The sequence below is a fragment of the Protopterus annectens genome, chromosome 1.part2, assembly GCF_019279795.1.
Source record: "Protopterus annectens isolate FY-2018-M chromosome 1.part2, PAN1.0, whole genome shotgun sequence".
Taxonomy (NCBI): Eukaryota; Metazoa; Chordata; order Ceratodontiformes; family Protopteridae; genus Protopterus; species Protopterus annectens.
This window is the reverse complement of record NC_056727.1, coordinates 697,892,602-697,919,021: the sequence shown is the minus strand read 5'-3', so window position 1 is coordinate 697,919,021 and position 26,420 is coordinate 697,892,602. Positions and strand designations below refer to the sequence as shown.

The 26,420-nt window shown below is 40.8% G+C and overlaps 1 protein-coding gene across 1 annotated transcript in view; it reads left to right on the top strand.

Annotated features, from left to right (window-relative positions):
- LOC122790858 overlaps positions 1 to 26,420 on the top strand; it is a 1,163,840-nt gene that overhangs the window by 1,097,241 nt on the left and 40,179 nt on the right. Inside the window, exon 18 of the mRNA XM_044058512.1 lies at positions 25,833 to 25,914. Within this exon, the coding sequence (XP_043914447.1) occupies positions 25,833 to 25,914 (82 nt within the window). The remainder of the gene's footprint in view (positions 1 to 25,832; positions 25,915 to 26,420) is intronic.

The window sequence follows — 26,420 nt, the reverse complement described above, 5'->3', positions numbered from 1 at the left end:
AGAAAATTTTGTTTACTGTCGCAGAATTTAAATAAATGATGAAAAAGAACATGTAAAATTCAAGGTGAGTCTACTAATAAGACCTATATGAGAAAAAGGTAGGACAACAGGGAAAACTAATGGATACAGAAAGAGTCACATAAGGATGTGAATCAAAAAGAAGCCAGACTGACTGCATACAATTCAAGCCTTCAGTAGGTGTGGCTACGAATATGACAAGAATAGTTGTCCTAATTTTAATTGAGCTTTGGGGATGCACTAAAAAGGACTTTTCTCTAAAATATGATCTGAAGTAGGCAGACTTCATTTGTCTGCAACCTGTGGGTATCGGATCCGACCTCGGATCCGAGCCGGCATTTCAAAAGCTTAGGCTCCGAGCTCCTAGCTCCTCCCTCTACCCATAACCCCTTGCCAATCCCTGACTGACCCCAGATTTCGTTTGCCGCTTTCAAGTTGCGACGGATTCCTAGAGCTCCTAGTGCAGATAAGTTTTCTGACAGAAAAATTTTCAAAAACTTTAACTTTTTTAATTTAATTAGTTAGAGGTGTTTGTGTTAGGCTTTCCTCTCTCTATTCTTTTAATTTTTTCTCGGGTTTTGCGTAGTTTGTGTGTGTGTGTGTGTGTGTGTGTGTGTATTTTAGGCCTGTTAGGGCTTAACATGTCTGAAGCCCATAAGGCAGTATTCTCTAAATGTACCGAGTGTGGCCATAAGCTGTCCCCAGCGGATGGCCACACTCGGTGCGTTAAATGCTTGGGGGTTGAACACCTGTCTTCTGGTTGTACCATTTGTGCAGGGTTCAACCCCCGAGCTTTGAGGGAGCGGAGGTCGAAGCTGGTTCTGGCGGGACTTCTCCCTCCAGATACCGCTTCGGCTTCTGCCCCTTCTACACAGCAAACAGTTGCTGTGGGCTCTCCTCCACCGGCTGGGACTCAACCTCCCTCTAAGTTGCCGGAGGAGAGAGAGTCTTCTAGGGAGCGAGAGAAGAAGGAGAGGCACAGGGAGAGGCACCACAAACGGAGAGCTGAAACTTCTAGTTCGGCTCCTCCATCCAAGCGGGCCTCTCCTGTGCCTTCTAGCTTTCCTCCTCCTCGGCTCCACTCCCCTCGGTTCTCTCCTGGGCCCGAGGAGGAGGAGGCTAGCCCTTCAGCGAGGTCCCCAAGGCGGCTCTCTAGATCCGCTTCGGTAGCCTCGACTAGATCCACCTTTTCTATGAGTGAAGCAGATATGGACCGGATGATGAGGAAATTCATCCAGGCCCAAATGCAAATGGGAGTGCTCCTAGCCCCCCCCATCCGGGAGGGGCCGACCTTTTTCGCCTTTGGCTCCTTCTCCGACCCACACCATGGGTTCGGAGCTGTCGGCGCCGGGCAGAGTTGGATCCGGGGGTGGGTCGGATCCGATAGGTCGGCGCACCTCGGATCCGTTCCATCCCTTGAGTGCTTGGTGCCGGACCCGACCTCTCGGAGCCGAGGACCGAGCCTCGGATCCGAGGGAGCTGGTGTGTCTTCAGCTCCGTCTAGGTCGGAGCACACCGGTCTCTCGGATCCGACGGTCTCAGCTCCGGCTCCGATCCGTGCGTCGGATCCGAGTGGGGGTCGGCTCTCGGGGTTTAGAGAAGCTGGCTCCCCCTTGGCCTTCAACGTAGTGGAAAGGGCACTGTTGAGGACTACCGGACCCCCGGTCCCTGCCACGGCTCCATCCCGCGCTCCCTTGCAGTTGGGCCAGGCCCCCACCAGCCGGTCCCACTGACAGCCCGCCTCGATGTCCCAAGTAGTTCCCTTGGAACATCCAGCTGCGGAAGAGTACTCCTCGGACAGCCCCCCCGAAGAAGTACCTCGGAAGCGTAAGTGCAAAAGGAGGCACATGGACTCCCCCGAGTCCGTTACCGAAGACACAGACCTGGATGAAGGGGAAGGCTCCCCAAGATCACCCCCTGAGGACGTCTCATTTGGAGACATCATGGAAATGTTGAAGATCGGGGGGGGGGGTCAGCCCCCAAGGCCTCCTCAGACGAGTCTGTGTTCTTGGAGGCATTCGAGGCGGGCCCATCTACCTCTTGGGTGTCCCCTCCTGCCGATCCTCTGGTGGACCTTATATCCATCAGAGCGTGGAAGGATCCGGACACCGTTGAGCCTGTACCCAAGCGTCCTGACCGTATCCTTTCCCCTCCGGCGGACCGCACTCACTGGAGCAAAGGCCCCCCAGTAGATGCCATGATGATGGCTGCAGCCACTAAGAGGGAATTGGCCCAGGAGAATCCCTCTATGCATCCTCCGGGCAAGGAGTCCCGCTCGATGGATCGCATTGGGAAGCGAGTTTTCAGTTCAGCAACCTTCTTTTTGAGAGCGCTGAACTACATGGCACACGTCATCAGGATGCAGCGGGATCTGATTAAAGAATACGCTGCATCTCCCCCAGAGTCCATGTCGGGTGAGGATAAGCAGGTATACTCCACCCGAATGGCCACTCTTAGATCAGTTTCTAACACATCTATGCGGCTGCTTTCTCACGCTACCGAGGGAGCCGCTAGAGCCAGCGGAGCAGGCCTAGTCATGAGGCGGCAGGCCTGGCTCCGCCACTGTGATTTCGCAGAGCCCTTCAAGGCGACTTTTGCGAATGCCCCCTTCGATGGTCCTGCCTTGTTTGGCAAAACTGTTCACGAAACATTAGTCCAGAGCGAGAAGGACGGGAAGACGCTGTCTGCCGTCGGAGTCCGCTTCTCAGCTCCCCAGAGGTCCTTCTCGAAGAACCAAAAGGGACAGAAGAAGATGTGGTTCCGGAAATCGCAGCAGTCCCAACCTGCTCCGGATAACCAGTCCTTCCGTGGCAGAGGAGGACGGGGAGGTCGCCGTCTTAGAGGCAGGGGGGCTTCTAGCAACTTTGGGTCCAGAGAACCTTTCTCTGATAGACCCACGCAGCAGCCCTGAAGGGTTGCCTGGCTGTCCGTCTCTGGAGGCAGTCGGGCGTTCGAGGCACCTAACTTCTTGGGAGTCCATCACAACAGACCGTTGGGTGCTTCGTGTGATATCCAGAGGTTATACAATTCCCCTATACAAAGTTCCCAGATCTCGCAGCCTCCCAGATGTTCCACCCGACCAAAGGGAGGCAGCAGCTATCGAAATCGGACAGCTGCTAGAAAAAAGAGCTATCCAGTGCGTCCCCCCAGATCAAACCGGGTCAGGGTTTTACTCCAGGTTCTTTTTAGTGCCAAAGAAAACGGGGGACTTAAGACCGATTCTAGATCTTTCCCTGCTGAACCTGTCAGTAACCAAGCAGAAGTTCCGGATGGTCACCCTTCAATCTATACTCCCCCTCTTGAGGGAGAACGACTGGATGTGCTCCATCGACCTCAAGGACACGTACTACCACATTCGCATGGACAGACGGTCCAGGAGGTTTCTTCGCTTCCGGCTGGGAGCCAGTCATTATCAGTTCAGGGTCCTTCCCTTTGGTCTCACCTCAGCCCCCAGGGTGTTCACCAAGGTTTTAGCGGCCCACCTGAGGCTCCAGGGATTACAGGTCTTTCCGTACCTGGACGACTGGCTCCTAACAGCATCATCAAGGCATCTTCTGTGCTCAGCCAGGGACTACTTCCTTCGTATAGCCCCAAGGCTGGGCATCACTGTCAACTGGGGGAAATCTTTACTGCACCCCACTCAAGTTATAGATTTCATAGGAGGAAGACTAAACACCAGGTCAATGCGAGCCTTCCTCACCCCAGACAGAATTTCCAACCTGAAGTGTCATGTCGCAGCGGTCCTGCAACCATTTCCGACAGCAGCTTCGGTCCTGAGGGCCCTAGGTTCGATGACGGCAGCTATCCCGCTTCTTATTCATGCGCGCCTATGCATGAGGGTTCTTCAATGGACCCTTCAAGTTCAGTGGTCCCCTCTCTGTTCCTCTCTCAGCACTCCGATAGCGGTCAGCAAAGCATGCAAGGATTCCCTTCTTTGGTGGCTTCGATCTCCGGAGCCTCTGACAGGGAGACCCTTTTGTGCAGCATTTCCCCGAGCCACAGTGACCACGGACGCTTCTTGCCTCGGGTGGGGGGGGCATTCTGCGGGGAAGGTTGTCCAAGGCACGTGGAACTCCACAGAGACTTCGTTGCATATAAACGTCCTGGAAATGAGGGCGGTGCTCCTAGCGTTGCAAGCACTTCACCACGTTCTTCCTTCAGGGACTATTGCGATTCAGTCAGACAACAAGTCGGTAGTCTGGTACATCAACAAACAGGGAGGAACCAGGTCCTATCCCCTTTGTCGAGAGGCCATGAGAGTCTGGGAATGGGCAATTTCCACCAAACGCTTTCTTGTAGCAACGCACATTCCGGGAAAATCCAACATCCTTGTGGACAAACTCAGTCGCACCATTCTTTCCCCTCACGAGTGGTCTCTCAATCCTCAGGTAGTGAAGAAGATTTTTGCCGTTTGGGGGCAACCCTGTTGCGATCTTTTTGCCTCTCCCTCAAACGCCAAATGCGACAATTTCTTCGCTCTGCTTCCCCCACCAGGGGAATCCCCGAGAGATGCGCTGGTGCATGCTTGGCCTCCCGGTCTGCTTTATGCCTACCCTCCACTACTTCTAATGCAGAGGCTTCTGCAGAAAGCCAACAGTTTGGGGAGCAGAATGATTCTCATTGCCCCGTTCTGGCCTCGTCAACCCTGGTTCCCCTTTGTATGGTCTCACAAAGTGAATCCACCCTGGATTCTGGATCCGATTCCGGATCTCATCTCCCATCCTCTGGGAATTTCGGTCCCCAATCTACGCACCCTGAAATTGACAGCTTGGCTGCTCCAGTTCCATCCTTGATTAGGACTCCCGGTATCTCGTCACCGGTCAAGGCCATTCTAGTGGCAGCTCATAAACCTTCCACTAGGCAGGTTTATCGGAGTAAATGGAAGAGATTCTCTATTTGGGCGGTCCAGAAAAGTTTGGATCCTTTTTCAGCACCTATGTCGGCAGTGCTGGATTTTTTAACAGACCTCTTTCATCAAGGGGCAAGTTCTTCCACGATTAAGGTACAATTAGCAGCCATCTCTCATTATCACATTGGTCATGACACAGCTCCCCTCATGACGGCGAAATTGTGCAAAACCTTTCTTAAAGGTATTTTTTTGTTGAGGCCTCCAGTCAAAGACATTGTACCACCTTGGGACCTATCTTTAGTTCTGCAAGCTCTTACTGCTCCTCCCTTCGAGCCTGCAGCGTCTACAGACCTGAAGTACCTTTCCTGGAAGACTGCCTTCTTAGTAGCTATCACTTCAGCCAGAAGAGTGTCTGAACTTCAGGCTCTATGCGTCAAGCCTCCTTACCTTTCCTTCTTTCCAGATAGGGTGTGCCTCAGGACCAATCCATCTTTTCTTCCAAAGGTCTCTTCAGAATCTAATATCAACCAATCAATCAACTTACCTGTGTTTTTCCCCAAGTACTCAAACAAAGGAGAATACAAACTGCATTCCTTGGATGTTCATAGACAATTACGATTTTATATTCACAGAACAGCTGGTCACAGGCAATCAGATCAGCTGTTCGTCTCCTTTGCTAAATTTGCTTTGGGTAAAGCAGTTTCTAAAGTCACACTATCGAGGTGGATTGCTAATTGTATTCTGCAGGCCTATGACACTTCAGGTAGACCTGCTCCTCAGAGGGTTACGGCTCATTCTACTAGGGCAGTCTCCACGTCAGCCGCCTTTAAGTCCCGTGTGTCATTGGATGATATCTGCGCGGCAGCCACTTGGGCCTCACCTCATACCTTTATTTCTCATTATAAGGTGGATGTTGTTTCCAGAGGAAGAGCATCCTTTGGCTCAGCAGTGCTCCGAAACATCCTTCCATGACAGCCGCCCAAGATTCAGGTAGCTGGGAACTCTGTCCCACAGGTTGCAGACAAATGAAGTCTGCCTACTTCAGATTTAGAAGTTATGTACTCACCATAACGTTCCATCTGAGTAGGTGACTTCATTTGGATGCAACTGTCCCTCCATCCCCCTGACCTTTATACAGCGAGTATTTTTTTGCTTTGTTCAGTTACTGTTGTCAGTATTATATAGGCAAACTCAATCTGAGGTCAGTCAGGGATTGGCAAGGGGTTATGGGTAGAGGGAGGAGCTAGGAGCTCGGAGCCTAAGCTTTTGAAATGCCGGCTCGGATCCGAGGTCGGATCCGATACCCACAGGTTGCATCCAAATGAAGTCACCTACTCAGATGGAACATTATGGTGAGTACATAACTTCTAATTAATGAAAGTCATGTGTTCAAAAGAATGCCTGTTGGTGAACAGAAATAGGAAAATGAACTGTTAAAGAAGTAACTTTTTAGTCATATTTTGGATTGTGAGGTTTATAAGAGGCTAAAAAGAATTTGTAGTGAAAAGACTGTGTGTTCAGAATCAGTTATTTCAGATACTCTACACATATATGTTGATGTGTTTACAGATTTAAGAAGCTTGTCATTGTGACATACAAATAAAGCCCAGTATAGTGCCAGTGCATCATGCTCAAGAGAAAGTATCTGTTGCACTAAGAAGTAAAGTTGAAGAGGGACTGAAGTGCTTTGAAAACTGAAGTTTCAGTAAGAAGCAATTAGAACAAATGGAATAAGTAAACAGAATGGTCACTGTTATGAAGAAAGATGAGATTCACATTTGTGATAATTTACAAGATCTGACTGGAGTGATTGAGATTGTTGCCCATTGCTTAAAGTTAATGTGGTCTCAAGAACACTGAATAATAATATGTTTAAGTGCAGTCTATGGCTTTTGGTGGAAAAGGCTGGATGAACAGTGCTCCAAATTACATACCCCTTCATTAACTACCCATTCCCATTCAGTACAAATAGAGGGTAAAGTTTCTATTTTCAGAGTGCAGTGAACCCCTAATTTTAGACAAGTGGGTCAGAGAAGTGATGTAAATGAGAGAACACCAGACCAAAAGGTTCTGAAACTGTTTGGTAGCAGACTGCATCTCTTGTGTATCACATCATAATGGCCATGGCAAGCTGCTCGTTTTGCAAAGTCTTTTCTACATTAAGATAGTAGAACTGTTTCCAGAAGTAGGAAAAGGACCATGTTATCATCCATGATATTTCTTATTTCCAAGCAAAGGTAAACAGTAAATACCTATTGCATAACTTTCAGATCTGAGCTGATCTGTAAAAAATAAACATCTATATTTTAACCCTCCAGATTGTGTCGTGTCTCCTGCAACAAATTGTCTTTCTAGTACCACTGGTGTTGTATATGATGTCTACTTTCACAATCAAGTCTTGCAGTCCCACATGTGAATGCTAATGTTCTAGGTAGTTCACTTTTCTAGTGTATTCAGTGCTCTCATGAAATGCTTTGCCCCTGTGTACACACATCTAAGACTGACCCTTCCTTCTATGACTGCCTAATTCAATCAGAATCTCTGGAGGTCTCATGCTCTGCACTTCATTATGCTTTCCTGTGTGTTCAGTACTTTGTATAGTAGCTCCAAATTAACAAAGGTTAGATGTAGTGCCATCTCAAGCAGAAATTCTTACGGGGCTGTATTATGTACAGACTTGCTTTTCCTCTTTCCCTCATGAAAGGGCTCAGATGGTGGTGATGATGGACCTCTGCTCAAGAAAACAGTCCTTATTAATCATAAATAAATCTAACAACCAAGCAGAGGATTCCCTGTATTCCTGTCACGTATCCAAAGTTCTGAAATGCAGTCCTTTCAAACATAAGAATAACCAGAAAACTTAATAGCTTCAAAGCATTAGTTAAGCAATACCTTACTCAGTCATGGTCCTGCTCCTGCTCTTCACGAGGCTAGATCTTACTTGTTAAACTTCTGTTTCTCACTATTCATTTTTCATCATTTACACTCCTACCTGCATTAAGATACTTCTTCTCTTTTCCCTAACACATTCTCCTGTCTCAGCTGGCCTTACCCAGCTCTCAGAGAAAACTTCATTAATACTGGCCTACTTAAATATTTTTTGCTCTGTTGCGCTCTTCCATCTAGTATCTTAGATCTATTCTCCTGTTCCACAAAACTCAAATTTTTCTCTACATTACCCTATATCTAACTATATCTACCACTTCATCAATATTAACGCATCCAGATTTTAAAATACATTAATCTCAAGATATATAACACAACACAATGCTAAGGTTTATGGCTAAATAACATCTACTCCCTTTTCCACATGCTCATCGTGTACTTTAACATAATATTCCAACGTACTAAAACCTTAAGCATTCTATCACTGTGAGCAGTTCTTTCATATTTATGCTATTACAGCAATTGTATCTCTCCTAAACTGTAAATGTATATTGTAAATTTAATGATGTTTGTACTTCAAATATGCAATGTAATGTCAAATGTGTAAATATCTGTGATGGTGTAATGTAACTTCAAGCATATATGGACCTGTGGTGGAGCTTTCCTCTCTCCGAGCCAATTCTGAAAGTGGGCTTTGCCAAATCGGACACTGATCAACAAAGACTATATATATATATATATATATATATATATATATATATATATATATATACACATTTAGACAGTGAAAAAAATCATCCAACATGCAGAACATTCTGAAATATATTGAATCTTGATTCTCTGCACAAAACTGCATTTCCTGGAATCACAAATGCAGCAAACTTTCGGTGGTATTCATTGTCCAGAGGTTTGCACTTCTGTAGCAGTTATTCATGAGAAGTGTCTACATCTATATGCAGATTCAATAATTACAGGTCATTAGCGATGAATAAGTAACTGTGGAAGCGTTTATAAAATGCCCACTTTTGTCAAATAAAATTGCCGTAGTTAATCCTTAAGTATTTGTAAAGTAGTACGTGAAAGCTTCAGGGTTTGTATAGTTACAGACATTTTCAGGTATGTGCAAGCACATTTGAAGTATTTAAGGCAAGTAACATGCAGTGCAGCTGTTACCTTTAAAAAAAAAATAGAGGAGCTTTATATAGTGGTATTGTTATGTGGATTCCCTGTTGGTTTCTTTAGAATGGAAAGGGGAAGATAGGAAAGACTGAAAAAAGGGAAGATGTGACATATACTGTTTCTCACATGCCAAGAATACCCAGGAACTGCTGCGGTATCCTCCATGCACAAACTAGTAAAAAGTCCACACATTCTATGAGTACCCATGTGGGGGACTATACATGCTCACCAAGACTTTACAATATCCTTGTCCACTCTAAACCTGTCAAGGATTTCTTGATTATCAAAATTGTGATTACTTATTCTCTGTCTGTTCTCCTTCTTGGCTGGAGAGTGCCTCTGGGAGCAAGCAGTTTTGGTTCAGCCAGGACAAATAATTCACAACAGGAAATAGCAAAGCTAGGAGCGTGGGAGCAAGAGAAAGCTGCTTCGCAGGGTACAAAGTTAGATACAAAAGGCATGATTCCATTTTTTATGAAGAATTTATGCATAGTGTGGAAGAGCATCAGAATACGACTATGAATCCCAAACAGACCGGAGAAGGCCTTATTTAGCATATAATATTTTGCATCATTGGTAGCGTTGTCGCCTCACAGTAAGACGCTGTCCGGTTCGATTCTCAGCTAGAGCGTTTTCTGCATAGAGACGTGCGTGAATGGGCGTACCTTCGTTGAAGGTTGTGCTTCAGGGCTGGTAATTCGGCACGTAAAAATCAACTACCAATCATTAGCGGACTGGAGTTCCGCTGTGGCGACCCCTAACCGGGAAAAGCCGAAAGACACAAACATTTAATTTGCTTAAATGTATTTGCAACTGTCACCCATTAATGTAAATGGCCTCTATGAATTATGCCATTGCTATGCATTCACATGAACAGAGTGGGTTACCTTACGTGTTCCCATACCAACTATAAATACCACCCTTAATTCCTCAGTTACAATTCCTTAAAATCTATTTTGCATATTTATGATTCATACTGCAAGGCATTGTTACTAGAAAGCAACTAAATTACCCATGTTACCTTTGAAGATCCCAAATTAGAATAGCTTAAAACTTCTGTATAGGAGCTCCCTGCAACAAACACATGTCAAACGTACTCCTACTCCAAGATTGCTACAGCTCAAAAATGGTCAGAAGTCAAAAATGCAGGAAAATTTTTCTCACTGTTTCTTCACAGTGGTGTAATCTTAGAGTGAGAAGGAATTAATTTGGGGGTGCTGCTGCCTTTCACAGATATCACTATAATTGAACATTTTACTTTCTAATATTAAATTATAACTGCTTTTTATAAGTTTCATTTTATTTAATAATTTTGGGCTATTGTCTGGAAAACTGCTACAGCTGTACACATGCAAGCTGTCAAAAGAAAGTACATTGTTTAGGTGTACAACCAGGAAATAAAATAAGAATTGATTTGCCCGTTTCTACTTTTTGTACTCTATGCATAGTTTTTGAGGAAGGTTATTACATGTTTTTGAATACCAGAAAGTCAGGACTTGTTCACATTGTATATCATTGTTAATTTGTTTGGATAATTTCTTTTGTAGAAACTTGTTTCATACGACCACTTATAGTGCATATTAAATGGATACTAGCCTGTTTATTTCAAGATGTTTTTTTCACATGTCTTCACTACAGATAGGAGTCCCATAAGAAAAGAAGTATTCTTTCAATGTTATATGTACCAGTCTTTTGAATATCCAAGAATTATACTGTTGTCAGAGTTTGAAGAATTTGCTCTCATTCTGTTGTGGTTTGTAGAATTATAGTGCAGCTGTTTGCAGTGTGCAGAATGAGAAGGATCAGTCAGTAGGGTTCAGTCAGTCTTTGTTTGCTGCCATCCTTGATTAAGGAATTACATAGGTGGATACAGCAGTTATGAAATTCATGTCTCCAATTTCTGCCAAACCAGAAATTAGCAGTGGATGACACTGTTATTGGAGAGCCCATATTCAAGGACTGAAAGCATAGATACTTTGATCTCATTGTCAGAGAAAGAAATCTGTACATATCAAATTCAGATTGTATTTAACATCTTCCTTACTTTTCTACAGCTGAGAACTCTGCACCTGGTGACAGATAATGCTATTCAGACGAGACACATATACAAAGAGAAGGAAAATACAATGTTACTGATTGTGCAAGCAGACTGATAATTCAGAGGCAGGCAGTTGTCAAGTATAGTTTTGTAATCAACATAAACCCAAGTCAACAAACCATAATAAGATGTACTATACACAAAAAAAATGTCAAGCTTCTCATGAAGAGGCATTGGGCAGAAGCATGTTTATGTAATATTTAGTTTATATTTCATTTTTTATCGCCTCTTGTTTCAGTGAACTGTGATAAAACAAATCACTCACAAAAGTAGAATCAGTGTTAGGGAAACTGCAGCATACCACAGTGGTATGCAATCTCAGAATGGGTTATTAGGTAAAGTGATGCAGTGTGTTGAAGAATCCTGCATTAAGGATGGTGTGGTGCACTGACTACCACATATGTTTTGCATAACTGGCTTTTTTAGGGTCTTTGGACAGAATAAAAATGTCCCATAACTTTTACTGTATATAGTAAAGAAATTGGTTTCCTTATAGCATGCATTAATATGTTTGTCTCACACACGAGCAACCATCCTCTACTTTTCTGCCCCAGATCACCTCATTCTATAAGAGTTGTAATGAATGCCTTCTTAGTTCCATTGAGTCAGAGTTGTCTTTATGAATTTATTCTTACTTGTCTGATACCAAAAGTCCTTTAAAAGTAAAAAGAGAAAGTTAACTAATTCTGATTGCTGCTGCTTGACCATGCAGCCACGATTCACTTTGCTGAGATTTAAATAGCACTGCCATTGGCATGACCTCTTAGCAGCAACCTACTTGTCTCAGCAGTGAGTGATCGTGATCCATCCAAGTCTCAGAGCTTTCAGTCTAACAGAAAATGGGAGCTTGTTAGAGGCTAAAAGGCCAAATATTTTTTTTATGCTGTCATGGTAGGCCCTTTAGTCCCACAAATATATAGTATCTGTTCATTATAAGCTTGGCTCATTCATGTGCTAAAAGTACATCTTTCACCATTTTCTGCTTGTTTACTAGTCTAGTAGGTGTCCCACAGACTACAGTCTGGCCCACGAGCATCTACTCTTCTTTTCTACTTTGACTGCAGACCACTTCAACTTCTTTTCTGTCACTGGCTTGGTTTTAGAATCAGTGATAGAGCATCTTCCTGGAGCTCATTTCAGTCAAAGGAACAGATGGTAGATGCTGCTGCTTTCACGCCACTGCACTGTATTCAAAAAGGTCACTGCAGGAAGTGTCCACTTCTTTGGTGGAGATCTCCATAGTGACTTGTCCAACTCCTTTGTGCTGACAAGTAGGAAGCAATGTATTAGAAAAGTGGATCACACCAATTGTTAGCTGCAGCTTTCTAGGGCAGACAGAGTTTATTTTAGACGCTTCACTTTGAAAGCTGAACCATCACCTTGTATACAGTATTTTTGGAGGAGGAGGATAGGGAATCAGACCACATGTACGCACAAGGCAGTGGCGAATGAGTATTAGTATGGCTTGTCAGATGTGTTCTGCATATGCATCAGTGAGCATCAAGTTGAAATAAATTACTAAGGTCATTACTTTTGCCTTCACCACATTCAAACCTCAGAAGTGTATGCAAGAAGGTGGCTTTCTTTTAGGGGTAAGGATGTGTAAACCTTGGCTGTATATATTTGTTACTTTTGAAGTGACGCCATGACCCCTTGTGGAAAAAAAGGGAGTTATGGATGGATGTGGAGGCATGCTGTCTGAAAGCACTGTTGAATGAAAATTGATATGGCTTATCAAGGGCAGTGTGCCTCTGACTCAGCAAGTTGAAACTACATTTCTTTAGCTGTTATGTGTTTCATTTTCTTAATATGGACATCAGTAGTGTATAGAAATTATATTTTTTTAGGGAGGTAAGCTATGCGTTAAAGCAAAGATCAGTTGCTTGTAAAGTGTTAAGTAAATATAATATGTCTTGCTTGGGGCAATACATGTCACCTGAGGAAATGGCATGAAGTACATTATGGTGGCAGCTTTATTTGTACCTTAACAGTCAAAGATGGTGTACCTTCTCAGAAGGACACATTCTATATGGACAGTATGTTTGTGAATGGAGCTAAAGAAGTCTGTGTTTGTATTTTTAAACATGTAATGAAGATGCAATACACCTTTCAGGTATTACTTTGTTACGATCCATTATACAGATGTTTTTAGAGTTCACAAAAATGTAACTTTTCACTTTTTTCTCAAAATCATAAATATAATTTGCTTTTATAACATGGGAGCTAAATTAAACCAGTTTCTATGTCCCTGAAAGTAATGTCTTTGAGCGTTTGACATGTTGTTACCCCCCCCCCCCCCCTACACACACACATGCACTAAAACGCATTAGTGGACATTGTGACTGAGTATTCAAATATCAGTGTGCAGCAGTTCTGTTACAATAATGTTGTGAAAGCTCAAGAAACAAGGAGAGACTGGCATTTTGGATGCAGATCTTTAAGGAGAATAACAATAGTCATACAGAATATTATATTCATAAAGTAGTAGAAAGCATTCTAAAAACTAAGCCATCACAGGAATGGAGAAGGAGATTCTGCCGATAGGGATGACTGCAATTGGGGATACAGATAATAGGCAAGAGGGGAGTTGGAACGTATTGGAGAAAACTGACAAAGGAACCACGGTATTGGGAGCAAATGACTTGATGGAAATGTAATAGAATGGGAAGATGCCAAAAATTTATTTGGACTGCAAGTTAGAGATTGCCTTCAGAGTATTGGCAAAGAGTTTTTAGTGGAATCTAGAACAGAAGCTGCTGTTAAAAAATGAATAATTAGTAGAACATATAAAGTATTGCAATATAACTATAAGAATCACTCAGAGGAGGTTAGAAAGGATTAGGAAGAGAGAGATTGGGTAAGCAATTCACAAAGAACTAATGGGGATATATGTTTGCCTCCCAAATATGCAACAAAATCTTGATGATGTAGGATTTGTGCTCGGAAATGTTTACATAGGTATTTTTATACCCCAAATAGACTCCAGAGATTTTTTTCCTCAGGTAGACAGCAAATGTTGGAGCTGTGATGATGAAGAAAGAAGTAATTGGGAGCATATTTTCTGTGGTAGTGTAATGAGTTGGTAGACTAAAAGCAATTACTAGAAAATGGAAATCAAAGTATAAACCAACTGTACTAGAAGTAGCGATTATAGTAACAGAGGTAAAACAACTGGAATTGGGACCTTTAGAAAAGGGTAGGAGCAAATTATATAGAAAAATGGGAATTGTGGGAACATTGCATACAGGTGAGGAATGAGGTTTAAAAGAAGGCAGGATTTGAGTATACAATGTAATGTTTGTCAGTGATTGGGTAGATTATAAGTCATATAATTTTTACAACTAAAATTATGTCAGTATGGTTTGTGATGCATAATGCTAGCAACTAAGATGTTTAATATGGTTTGTTTTATTTTTTTATAAATGTATGATTGCCTATGTCATAAGTGATAATTTAATAAAGATGTTTATTTAAAAAATAATAATAATGTCCCAAAGTAATAAAAAAGTTCCACTTACCTTACCAGTACAAACATATTTAATGGTTTAGTAGTCAATAAGAAAATCCCTCCATGTACATGTACAACACTGTAGGCAAGGAGGTTATTTTATCTTACAGATCATTATACAATAATCCATATTTGGCATTGCTGCTATCATATGGAACATTAAACATTTGCAATAGTGAAGTACTTTTTTGCATCTTATTTTGATGCAAATTTGGGCAACCCTTTTTTTACTCCTGTATGAAATCTAACCCCTGGTGCAGAAAATTAGACAAGCCTGCTCTGGAGCCTCGTTTAGCTTCAAATGCAGTATCAACATTTTACATTTAAGACTCCAGACATTTTGTGGGTGATGGCGTGGAATTTAAATTTTGTTTTCGCAACGCAAACTTCTTTTTTGATGCACTTAACTCAGATGTCTTGTTCTGTCTTTGAAAGAGTCTTCTAACAGAAGGATTTCTGTATTACTGGCCTTATTGTATGTATAGTATTGTACTGTATAAGGAAAGGATGTCTCTAAAAACAGATACCTCCTTTGTGCATAAGGTGGTTTCTCAGTTTACCTACAATCATTGAGTTTGGCTTTGTGTACCGCAAAAAAATGCTGCATTTCATGGATATTCATAGATCTATGCGGTGTTACATGTAGAAGGAAAAACCTATTCGGCAGATACCATTTGCCTATTTCCTTCATAAAAGATGAGCAGTGACACCATGTAACCACAAAGACCGTTTTAAGAGGAAGTCTTGGTGGCTGGATGATCAGTAACATCACTGACAATCTGAGCAGATTCATTCTTGAAGAAATTTGTAAAGACAGCTGCAGATCTGGTAGACCAAGACACTGTTTAGAGAGGTTAGGACTGTAGTTATCAGATTTGCAGCTGCTACTATGGCCGTCTTCAAGAATGCATGTGCACAGTGTTTCATTGATGCTACTGATCATCCAGCCACACTTACTGAAAATGCTGCAAAAGGATGCCCATTGAAGGGACACAGCAAGATTTGCTCTGGCAAGGAATTCTGTAGCCAGTTGTCCTTGTGGCTCTCATAAACTTCACTTTTTTGAACCTTTCCAACAGATATACCAAAAATTTGCAGCAGTGATTTGTATAATAAACACAGACATAATACAGCTGTATCATAATGTGCCATAGCATTAACTGTTGGAATAACAGGACCGTATAGGCTCCCACCAGTGGGTCTGGTAGCATACGCCTGCCCACAATTTTAGGTCTCATTCTAAGGCTATCTCCTTTTCTTACTCTTTTATATTTTTCATGCTTTTTCTGGATATTTTATATTTATAGCTGTTTGCTAATGATGACAGATGTTTTTCACAAAAGTTGACTATTGGCCTGTTCATACTTTCTTACATTTCTGTATGAATATTTAGATATGTTATGTGCTTACATATCTTGCAGCAGTATTCTTTTTTTTTGTTTTTTTTTTTTATTCTTTTTCCTTTAGCCTGCCATAAAGGCCTTTGTTGGTGCAAACTGTTTGCCTTTTCCTGTGCAATAAAAAAATAAGATGTTCTCTTTTACGTTCAGGATTCCCTCTACTGGCTGTGGTTTAAGGTTGTAGCTTTGTGCACTAGAAGATGTCCACTGTTGAAAACATCTGACGGATGGCTTGTGTCTGCCTAAAACAGATCTCCAGTACATGTATCCTGCAGCTTTAATCTTATTGTTTGTGCACTGATGCTCATGAGGATCATTGCTGCAGTGCATTGATAAGGGTATTTGTGTCACAACCTCAGAAAAATCTTATTCTTCAAGCCAGAATTTAACAGTCGTTAGACATTCCTACAGATCTCCTCCCATGTTTTTGCCATTAGACTAAAGTTTACCTGTAAAGGAGTGTAATTTGTGCAACTTCATTTTTTGTGTCACTGGAATGAAAGATCATCCACTCTGGAATTTGTCCATCCTGAAAGACAGAAAAGAGTGAGAGTTTATAGGTACTTACTAGGCTTAAAATCTGTGAGGATCTTCAGAAGCCAAGGCATGCATTCCATTAAGTTTTTAGCCCTAGTAGTTTTAGTCCAGTTAACCCAGAGCCCCCCTTGTATTATGAGTGTGAATAACCCAGTGGTAGACAGACATTTACATGTTATCCCTATCCATAAGATACAATGGTACCAGTCTAGGAGTGCACTTGCAGTTTCCCATTCACTCATCCAGATTATGCTTGAATGCAGTAAGAGAGATGCTTTGCTTTACATGGAGAGGAAAACTGTTTAAGAGAAGTGGGTGTCTTGTAGATTTGTAGTAGATTTGAAACGGTGGGGTCAGCAGAGTCTCTGTGAGCAGAGAAAGTTCTTCAGTAGCCTGTTAGATGACAAAAAGAGGGAAAGGGCTTTGAGACGATCAGTGTAGCTGTTGTGATTAAGGCCCTTGATTTTGTTGGCAAGAAAGTGCTGTGGTTACTTTATTTGTGCGACAACGAGACAGTGGTGCAGCAGTTAATGTCACCTCACAGCAAGAGGTTCTCCAGTTTGACTCTCGGCTGGAGTGCCTTCTGTGTGGAGTTTGCATGTTCTCCCTGCATTCACGTGGGTTTCCTCTGGATACTCCGGTTTCCTCCCACATTCTAAAGACAAGTGTCTGGAGCATTACTCCTCAGGCCTCCATTGAAAATAGGTCCTGTCCTAATCAGACATTCCCGGTCAACAAATGTTAAATTAAAAAAAAAAAAAAAATGTGTGTCAGGTGTTTGGACAGGTACATACCAGAGGGGAAATTATACTTGATAATTAGCCTAATAAGTGTAGAATGCAGTAGAATGATTATGTCCCTTGACCTGGTTGCCATAGGCTTACTAATAAGCTACACAGTGAAAAAGGACTTCCTTACAACAGTAAATAAGTAGTGATTGCTATATTTTAGAAAAGATCTTTCTGAAGCTCTTGGTATCTCAGTAAATAAGTAGTGATTGTTATATTTTAGGAAAGGTCTTTCTGAAGTTCTTGGTATCTCCCGGAGATTTTTTGATGGCACCAAGTATACAGTCATCTGTAAATGTGTTCTGCCATAAGTAGTTAACGTTAGCTTTGACCTCCAAGAATTAAATGCCTAAGATGAGCGGCTCATGGACTGAAGCCTGAAGTATACCACTAGTGAGGGTTAAGCACTCTTTAGACCTTTCTGCCCTTTTCTGTAGTTCTTCTACATTCTGTTGTAGATGGCTATTCATTTTTTTTTTTAAGTGATTAACTTGCGGACGTAGGAAAAAACACCAGCAGGTATTCTGTGGGAAAAAGATGTCCCACAAAGAATGACCACTTACTATGTTATTTTTATGTGAATGAAGATTATGATAAACTGTAGTGTTTTGTGGAAAAAATATTCCTACAAAGAATCACCACTTGCAGTGTGATTTTTGTTTAGATGAGGATTGTGATGTAATAAACTGTGAGTGATGCAGAGTTTTTAAACAGAGAACCTTAATTAGGATAACTAGTAGCTTAAACACTTTTATTGAACACTGTAAGTTGGTATCTCTGGCATGGTGGAGTTGTCCAGTACTTCTATAGTAGGTCGCCTTAAAGATGAGAGAAAAAGCTTAGGGAGGCCCTAAAATATCAACAAAAGCACATAAACATGGAGAAGCCCAGGAAACTCTTCATTATAGTATATCTTGGAAGAGTGCCTGAGGCTGTTGTAAGCCAGCCATTCCTGCTGAACTACCTGGTATTGTCAAGGCTACAGGTAATCAACCCCTGGTACAGGAACCTGCTAGTATGGAGTGTCCCTCAGTAATAACGTAAAGATGGTAAGAGTGAAACACTGTACAAAAACCACAAAACTCACTCTATGAGACCCAAATAAGGGTATGAGAACCACCAAATAAGAGTTCCAAATAATAGTTCCAGGATGACCACTAGTAAAATGGAGATACGAGTTGGAAAAGGTGGGTTTCCTATACACCTTAGAAATAAAGTGGTCATCACCCTTCCTTAGTAGAACATCCAAATAGCAAATTTGTTTTGACATGGTGGGAGAAACAGTATATTATTTCCAGTGAATATAGTAATTCTTGGGTATTCTATAAACGTTTTCTGGATGATATTATTATTTTTTGGACAGACACGCTAGAAAGGTTTTATGAATTTTTTGAATACATAAAATCAACTACAAATTTTCTTGATTTCACATATAGCATCAATTATGATGAATGTTGCTATTTGGATGTTCTACTAAGGAAGGGTGATGACCACTTTATTTCTAAGGTGTATAGGAAACCCACCTTTTCCAACTCGTATCTCCATTTTACTAGTGGTCATCCTTTTGGACAAAAGAAAAACATTCTAAAAGGACAACTTATCAGATCCAGCAGGATGACCTCAGAAGAAGTGGATTTTTTAACAGATAGCAAGTTCATCATAGATATGTTCAAGGAAAGAGGATACCCATCCTTTTTGTGTGATGAAATATACGAAATAGTCATGGAAGGCAGGAAGGATGGATTTTCCCCAATTCTAGGGTGTCATGAATCCACCAATACCACCCAATCTATTTCAACAGGAGATATATCCCCCGATGTTACACCAAAGGCCGGTGACAATTTTTCCACTGCTTATGTAATGGATTATACAGGTGATGCATTTCCACTCAAAAGAGTTCTAAGTAGGGAATGGGAAAGGTTCCAGGAAATTACCGACTTAGAGCATTTGAAGAATAAACCCATTAAGTTTGTATACAGGAGAGACACGAACTTAAAAAATATATTTATATTTGAATTTGGAGGACAAGGTACTACAAATAATATTAGCCACAAAAAGGGAACTTTTAAATGTGGATCATGTTCCCAGTGTCAATACATTCAGACCGGTTCACATTTGTCTATATTTGACAGAAACAAGACAATCAAAAGTACATCCTTTGCTAACTGTAATACACAAGGGGTTATATATATTGCCACATGCCACTCCTGTTCTTCCTTTTATGTAGGTAAAACTGAAAGGAAATTAAAATCCAGAATCTATGAGCACTATTATGAAATGAGGAAGGGAAATGTCAACAATGCTTTGTTTAGACATTCCCAAAAATGTGAGAATTCGATTTTCTATTTTTTTGTTCTTGAAATAGTGCCCAAAGAAATCAGGGGTGGCATGTGGGAAACCAAACTTGAATACAGGGAACTGTACTGGCAAATTGTCCTGGATGTTACCAGGGAACCGGGTTTGAATGATATGTTATCACTAGCTCCAGTTTTAAAACTGTGAGCTGCCAAGTTGTGAGATTGTCATTCTTATATTTGTCCACCAGATGGTGATGAAGATCATTTTTGAAATTTTAACTTTGAAGAATTAAACATATTCTTATAATGTATTATTTCATGTTTATAACATCAATTTTTTTACACATTTTTTAACTATTTATACAAATTCTACAATGTTTTATTTCATATTGTAAGTGCATTCAATATTATATACGTTTTTTAAAAAATACTTTTGTAAATCATGGTTAATAGGTTAATTAATCTAAATTATTATCTATTATTCAATTCAAGTGGTGTATAAATACAGCAATAAAGCAACTGAATGTATGTTCTGAGGAAGGTGTTCGAAAACGTATGTACTTGGGAAGCGTTATTAAATACTTCAATTTTACAACAGTGTTTCCGGTGTTTTGTTCAGGCAAACTGTCAGCTTTATTATTTGGAACTATTATTTGGAACTCTTATTTGGTGGTTCTCATACCCTTATTTGGGTCTCATAGAGTGAGTTTTGTGGTCCCTCAGTAATACCCTGCATGGTGATAGTTTGTGGGATGGTTACTATCAGGATGAGTTAGCCAGTTCTCCAAGTTAAATTCTCCTCCTTTATGTTACTGCATCACAGCCAGCTACAGTCCAAGGATGTCTGTAGAGAATGTCAGTCTGCTTCATGAGATAGACTTTTTTTTTTTGTTTTTTGTTTTTTTGAAAATGTGTCTTTAACACACTGAACTTCTGCTCCTAAAACACCCGATAGGTTCTAATGGATTCAGGACACATAACAGTATTTACTTAAAAATCCAGTGGCAACGCAGCAGGGATCTCATTATAAGCAGAAATGTGGTCAAGAATTGTTACGGGTTTAGTAGCCTTCCAAAGAGGGTGTACACATCGACTAACATGGAAATAAAAGCAATTAAGAACCAAATTTATATAATCCAACACCATGGAGATACTTTGAAAAAAATGAGGACTTGTTTCAAGTCATCCAAGATGAATAATTAAGGGATGAGATCACCAGATTGTTTTGACCTCAACTAAAGTTGGCAAACATACCACTAAATATAGGTGTGATACCATTGATGCTTGTGCTAGGGCTACTGCCTCTGGGACTGTGGTTAGTAGACTTGCGTGGCTACATATAAAAAACATCCCTGAAACTGTGAATGGGCAGCTTTTAAATGCCTTTTTGGTCCTGGTTCCCAAAATATTTTCAAAATGCAATAAGAAAATCACACCACCGTGCATATAGTGAAACATTTTTTTCATCCACAGTTACTCCAAGAATTACTCAGGAGGCAGACAAACATGCCAGTTGTAGAAAAGTAGCAATATTATAAAACCGCAAGACTATGGAGGTGAGAGTAGACCTCTCAGACAACATGGGCATCAACTGAGGGTGGGGCAGATCTCTCTTTTCAGCTGTAACTCGCCACTCAGCTGTAACTATAGCCTTCCCCCTTTCCCCTTTCTCCTCTCTCTTCCTTAGCAGATTCTTCTGGATGGGAGAATTTCCTTTCTAAGGGAGCATAGTTCCTTCTGCTGTATCTCAGAAGGGTAAAGGAGTTTGTGGTTTCGGGCTACTTAGAATTTACTCGATTTCCTTCCCTTCTTGAAATGCCACCTTTACAAAAGAATTGAGTCCTCCATGCTGTACTTCTGAAACATCTGCTGTCTTGCAGGGAGACTGAAGTCTTTCTAGCTCATTGACAGAGAAAGGATTCAACTTGAAACATTTCTGGTGGCCAAGATCAACCAGTGGAGTCCTCTTCTAAGATGGGTCCATCCTCAACAAGTATGTCTGAATAAAGAAATTCAGAATGCTCATTCTTCAGTCTCTCCTTCAGTCGTTAATAAAATATACCCTTTTATTCACCCTAGAGATCAATGCATACTTGCACATACCTATCCACAAGGCACACAGGCAGTGTCTTAGGTTTAGAGTGCAGAACTCCCATTACCAGTTCTTTTCTTTTCCATTTGGCCTCTGTGCTGCAGTATTTGGCACCAGTTTTTGCCTACCTGAAGTTGAAAGGAATTCACATTTTTCATTTAATGGAAGAGTGATTGATTCATGATTGCTCTATACAAGAGTTACATCCAGAAGGCTAGGAAGTTCAGCCAGGAGCCTTTAGAATATAATAAATTCTTGGGTACTGTCTTTGATATCAGAGCCTACAGAGACCATTATCTTAAGAGAAACTCTTTCTTAAACAACAACTTTCCATTTATCTCCCAAAAGTCCACTTAAGTTCAGGGACGTTTCTAATGGTCTCAGATTTCATGTTTCCCCTTTATTCTGATGGTTGTTCTTATAAAATGACATGAAATAAAGATTCATTGGTATCTGAAACTTTTGGGACCAGCACAGATTGTCCCTGGAATGTGTGCATCATTATAGCTTCTCTTTGAAAACTGAGCTAACTTAGTAAGCAACACAAGTGATAAGCAGCATAGAGCTTCTCTTTACCCTCCCAGAATGGGATCAGAAACTAACACAAGATGGTGTGTTGTGACATAATTTTGTATTTTTTTTTATATTTGAGAAACTAGTAAAAGTTTCAAAGTACGTTTTCAAGAACATGTGAGGGACATTAGAAATGTGAAAGTGGAGAGCCCTTTGGGCAATCACTTTTTCTGAATTTCACAATTCTAACCCTGAAGGAATTTCAGGTTGTATCTTGGAAAAGGTGGAAATATTGATGGGTAAAAATGTAAGTTTAAAGGATAAACTCCTGAGGAAAGAAACTATGTATATTCTTAAGTTTAATACCTTGGAACCCATAGGGTTAAACAAAGAATGCAACTGGAAATATATAATTTATTTAATTGCTTAATTAATTAGCAGTGGGAAGGATTATTATGTTCTTTTGTATTTAAACCTGTGTTTTAGTAATTTTCTTTACTCTATGAAGGCCTGGGAGCCGAAGCGCTAAGTGCAATAAATATATTTTCTACCAGCATTCTCTGTGATTGTGGCTGTTGTCGCTAGTGGTATTTTTTGTCTTTTTTATTTTTGGTGGTATTTGTGTGTGTTGTGATATACTTGCTTCAGCTCAGTGTGTAACACAAATTTTCCATAGAACTCTAAAAGAAACACACAAATGTGAAGGAAGTGATGACTCATATTAGTGGTCTCAAAATCTTCCAGTCAGTCTTCACCCATAAGGTTCTTCCCATATTGATGGACAGTACCATAGTAACCAGGTATATCAAAAAGCTAGATGTATTTGCTACTTCATTCTTTGGAGACCAGCCATGAAATTGAGTTGACAGTCTGTCTAAGATTACACCTATAGGCAGTCTGCTTACCAAACCAACAGAACTCTTTAGTAGACTTGTTGCTTAGGAGACAAATGACTTCATAGGAATGGAAGCTGGATAGAGAAGACCTATCTAAACATTACAAAGGATGGAGTAGCCTAAACATAGACCTGTGAGCCACAGACGCATTGCAGGTTAGAGTTTCTTCTCATGAGCTTCTTGCATGGACTGCAGACATTGGTGATCAACACTTTGGCTGTCTGCTGCAAGCAAGGCCTTTTATGCCTTCTCTCCAGTTCATCTGCTTTCCAAAGGTGTTTGTAAAGATGATAATCAAGTAAAAGTTGTGACTTGTCAAGACAGCATTTTTCCTCTCATCTGATACATTGGCCAAGGAAACTTCAATCGCATTTCTAACTTTGTAAAATGCTGACTCAACAGCAAGGCACTGTGGTATACCTCAGCCAAAAGGCTTTAAGGCTGATTTCAGATTTCCTCAAAATCTGCTTTTCTCCAATGAGATGATTTACTTCTTGCAGTTGTCAAGAATGCCCAATTGCTGGTAGTCCTACTTAGTTAAGAGGAACAGAATTACACATTGGTGTAAAAAAAAAAAAAAAAAAAAAATCTAGCATCCTGTACCATTCATCAAGCCCTGCAGTACTTCTAAGTGATTTTTGATGAAGCAAATAGCCACAAGACCTTAAAAGTAAATGCATTACCTTTACTTGAAAAATAAAAGTAATGGAAATTTAGAGTAAACTATATATGTAGGGAATTCAAAAGACAACGAAAATTAAGACGATAGATACATAAGAACATAAGTTTCAGATGTTCAGGTTGTCTGGATAGCTTACTGCAGAAATCCTTATCCTACATAAATTAGTAACTGGTATTCACAGATGATGCCACACAAACAAAACCATACCGACAACTCTTCTCTTACCCTCCCACTTAGTTACATAAAAAGTCCTTTCCCAAGCCTCCACTGTCCATGACGGCGTCATCTTGTTACTGGGAAAACAAGAAGGCAAAACCAGGTCTTTTACTTGTCATTGCAACCATAACCAATGTACTTGCCTTCCATGAATCCTAACTCCCCGCTGGTGTTTTAGTGGTAAGTCATTGTAGCAAATACATCCTAGCAGAAGAGGACAGTTCCCGTTATTTTATATTTGTTTGCTGCATTAACAAGAGTAGCCAGCATGTCTGAAGATTCAGCACATTTCAGAGACATTCCTTTTCTTTGATATTCAGAAAGATAGTCCCATATTTCTAGCCATGAGATTAGCGAGAGAGAGAAGAAAAAAGTAATATATTGCATTTTAACTGTTTCATTTGTCCTGGTGTTTACCACTGGCTTCGCAGTTGCTGTTTCCATAGCCTGGCATTACCCCTGGCTTCACAACCTCTCCTGGGAGACTTGTAAGCTATATCACTTCAACCTTGACATTTTAGAATTTGCAAGCTTTAATGTGCAGGGAACCTCGCAGTGGCACAGGAAAATAATTTTCTTGGGTGGCAAAAGCCAGGGTACCTTTTTGGCTGGGCTTGTATAGGCCCCAGGGCCGATAATCTAGTACCTACCTATGAACCTTACCCGGTTTTCCATTATGACAGAACCAGACCCTCTCTCCTTTTTGTGTCATTTTCGATACTGAATCAGTGTGTCACATTTTCTGTATTTCATCCAAAGTCTGAGAGTAAATAGAGTGTTGTATACACTCTGAGAGGTACATTGGCAGAATGGATATTATACTAACAGAGCCGAAGATGTCAGACTCTGAATAGTTTATTTTAAATTAGGTAGACTGGATCCAAGGGCACATTTTGAACTAGAACCTTTAATGACATATGAATTAAACCATCTGTTTGCCTTCTACAGGTCAGGAAAACAGGGCAGGCCACTGTCTGCAGACATTGTCTAGATAGTTGATTAATTGCATCACATTCTGCTATTCCACCTGTGTTGGAAAAAACTTAACTTGACAGGTCATAGCCCAGTCCACTAGAACAGCTGCTACCACTAGGGCCTCCTTTTGAAGTGGTGTTGAAGATATCACTTAGATTTCTAAACACACATTTATCAACCATTCCAAATTTCAAGGTTGAAGGGCTGGGTACTTTTGCTATACACTGAGAATGTTGAGGCTATTCATGCACATCAGCTTGATACTCTCCTGTTTATGTATTGCAGCTGTCCTCCTACCTTGCATTTCCTTCTTAGATATACTTTTTCTAAGCATATTCACCACTTTCTCAGGAGTGTTGACCTTCAATTTATGAAAAGGAGATGCGGTGTTAGTTGGAAATGTTATTGTCTCATGGGGAGGGATACAAAATGAACGTGTGGTTGGATGGAAAGTGATTTATGGCGTGGTTAGTTTCACAAAATCTGAGGTTCCCTTCTTCCAGATCATGGTGTCTGAGTTCAGCAGGAGCCTGTTTTTCATTTGGTATGTGTTTTTGCAGGTTAAGTGCAGGAACACTTGGTAGTGACTGTCAGGTCAAAATAAATAATTAATTAATTAAAATAAAAAACAGTTTATCCTTTACAGCCAGACTTGGAGGCAACGTCAAGCACTATCTCAGGGAAGTCTGACTGCTTCTGTAATTATATACAGAGGATTGATGTTCACCTGTAGCTGTGTCCCATTTATATATTGATGCACTGTAGCAGTAACACTATTGTTTATACATCTGTGGTCATGGGAAAGCCTTTACAGTCCCTACTTTAGAGTAAGTTATCTGTTTTATTTTATTTTTTTCAATACAATAACGTTAATTTCATCTTGTGTGACTTTCTTTAGGATGCTGAGAAGTTAAAGATTCTTACCAGCTATTTGAGAGAGAATCATTTTTACTGCATTTGGTGTAGAACAGAGTATAATGGTAAGCATTTTACTGTGTTTTCATATTTGTTGACCTTAGAATCTTGGTTTTAAGTGAAAGTACCAAGTGTTCTAATAACCTGAGTATTGTGCATGCTAAAAAAGGTAGAACTGAATTCACTGAGTATCACAAACCATCTTTTAAGTCACATTTTCCCTACTGACCACATGCAGAATACTGTCTGGTACAGCAAGATGTTGCTGTGACACAACCATTGCAAATGGGGCTGGGGAAGCGTATTGTAATGAAAATTGTCGTTCTTATAGGTAGACCTGTTTAAATTTGGACAACTCAAAATAATTTACGTGCAAGTTATTAAAATGGTCACTATTTTGTATTCTTTAGTTAATATCTTTTTTGTTTTCCATTGTTTATGCTGAACTTGGGCTTCACTTACTGCCCATAATACATCATTGTTACCTTCAAGCTTTCCACATGATCCTTGGAGTGGGTATGGAGAAGGCAGCAGAAGCTAGTGGCATCATACTATAGATACCAAAGGTTTA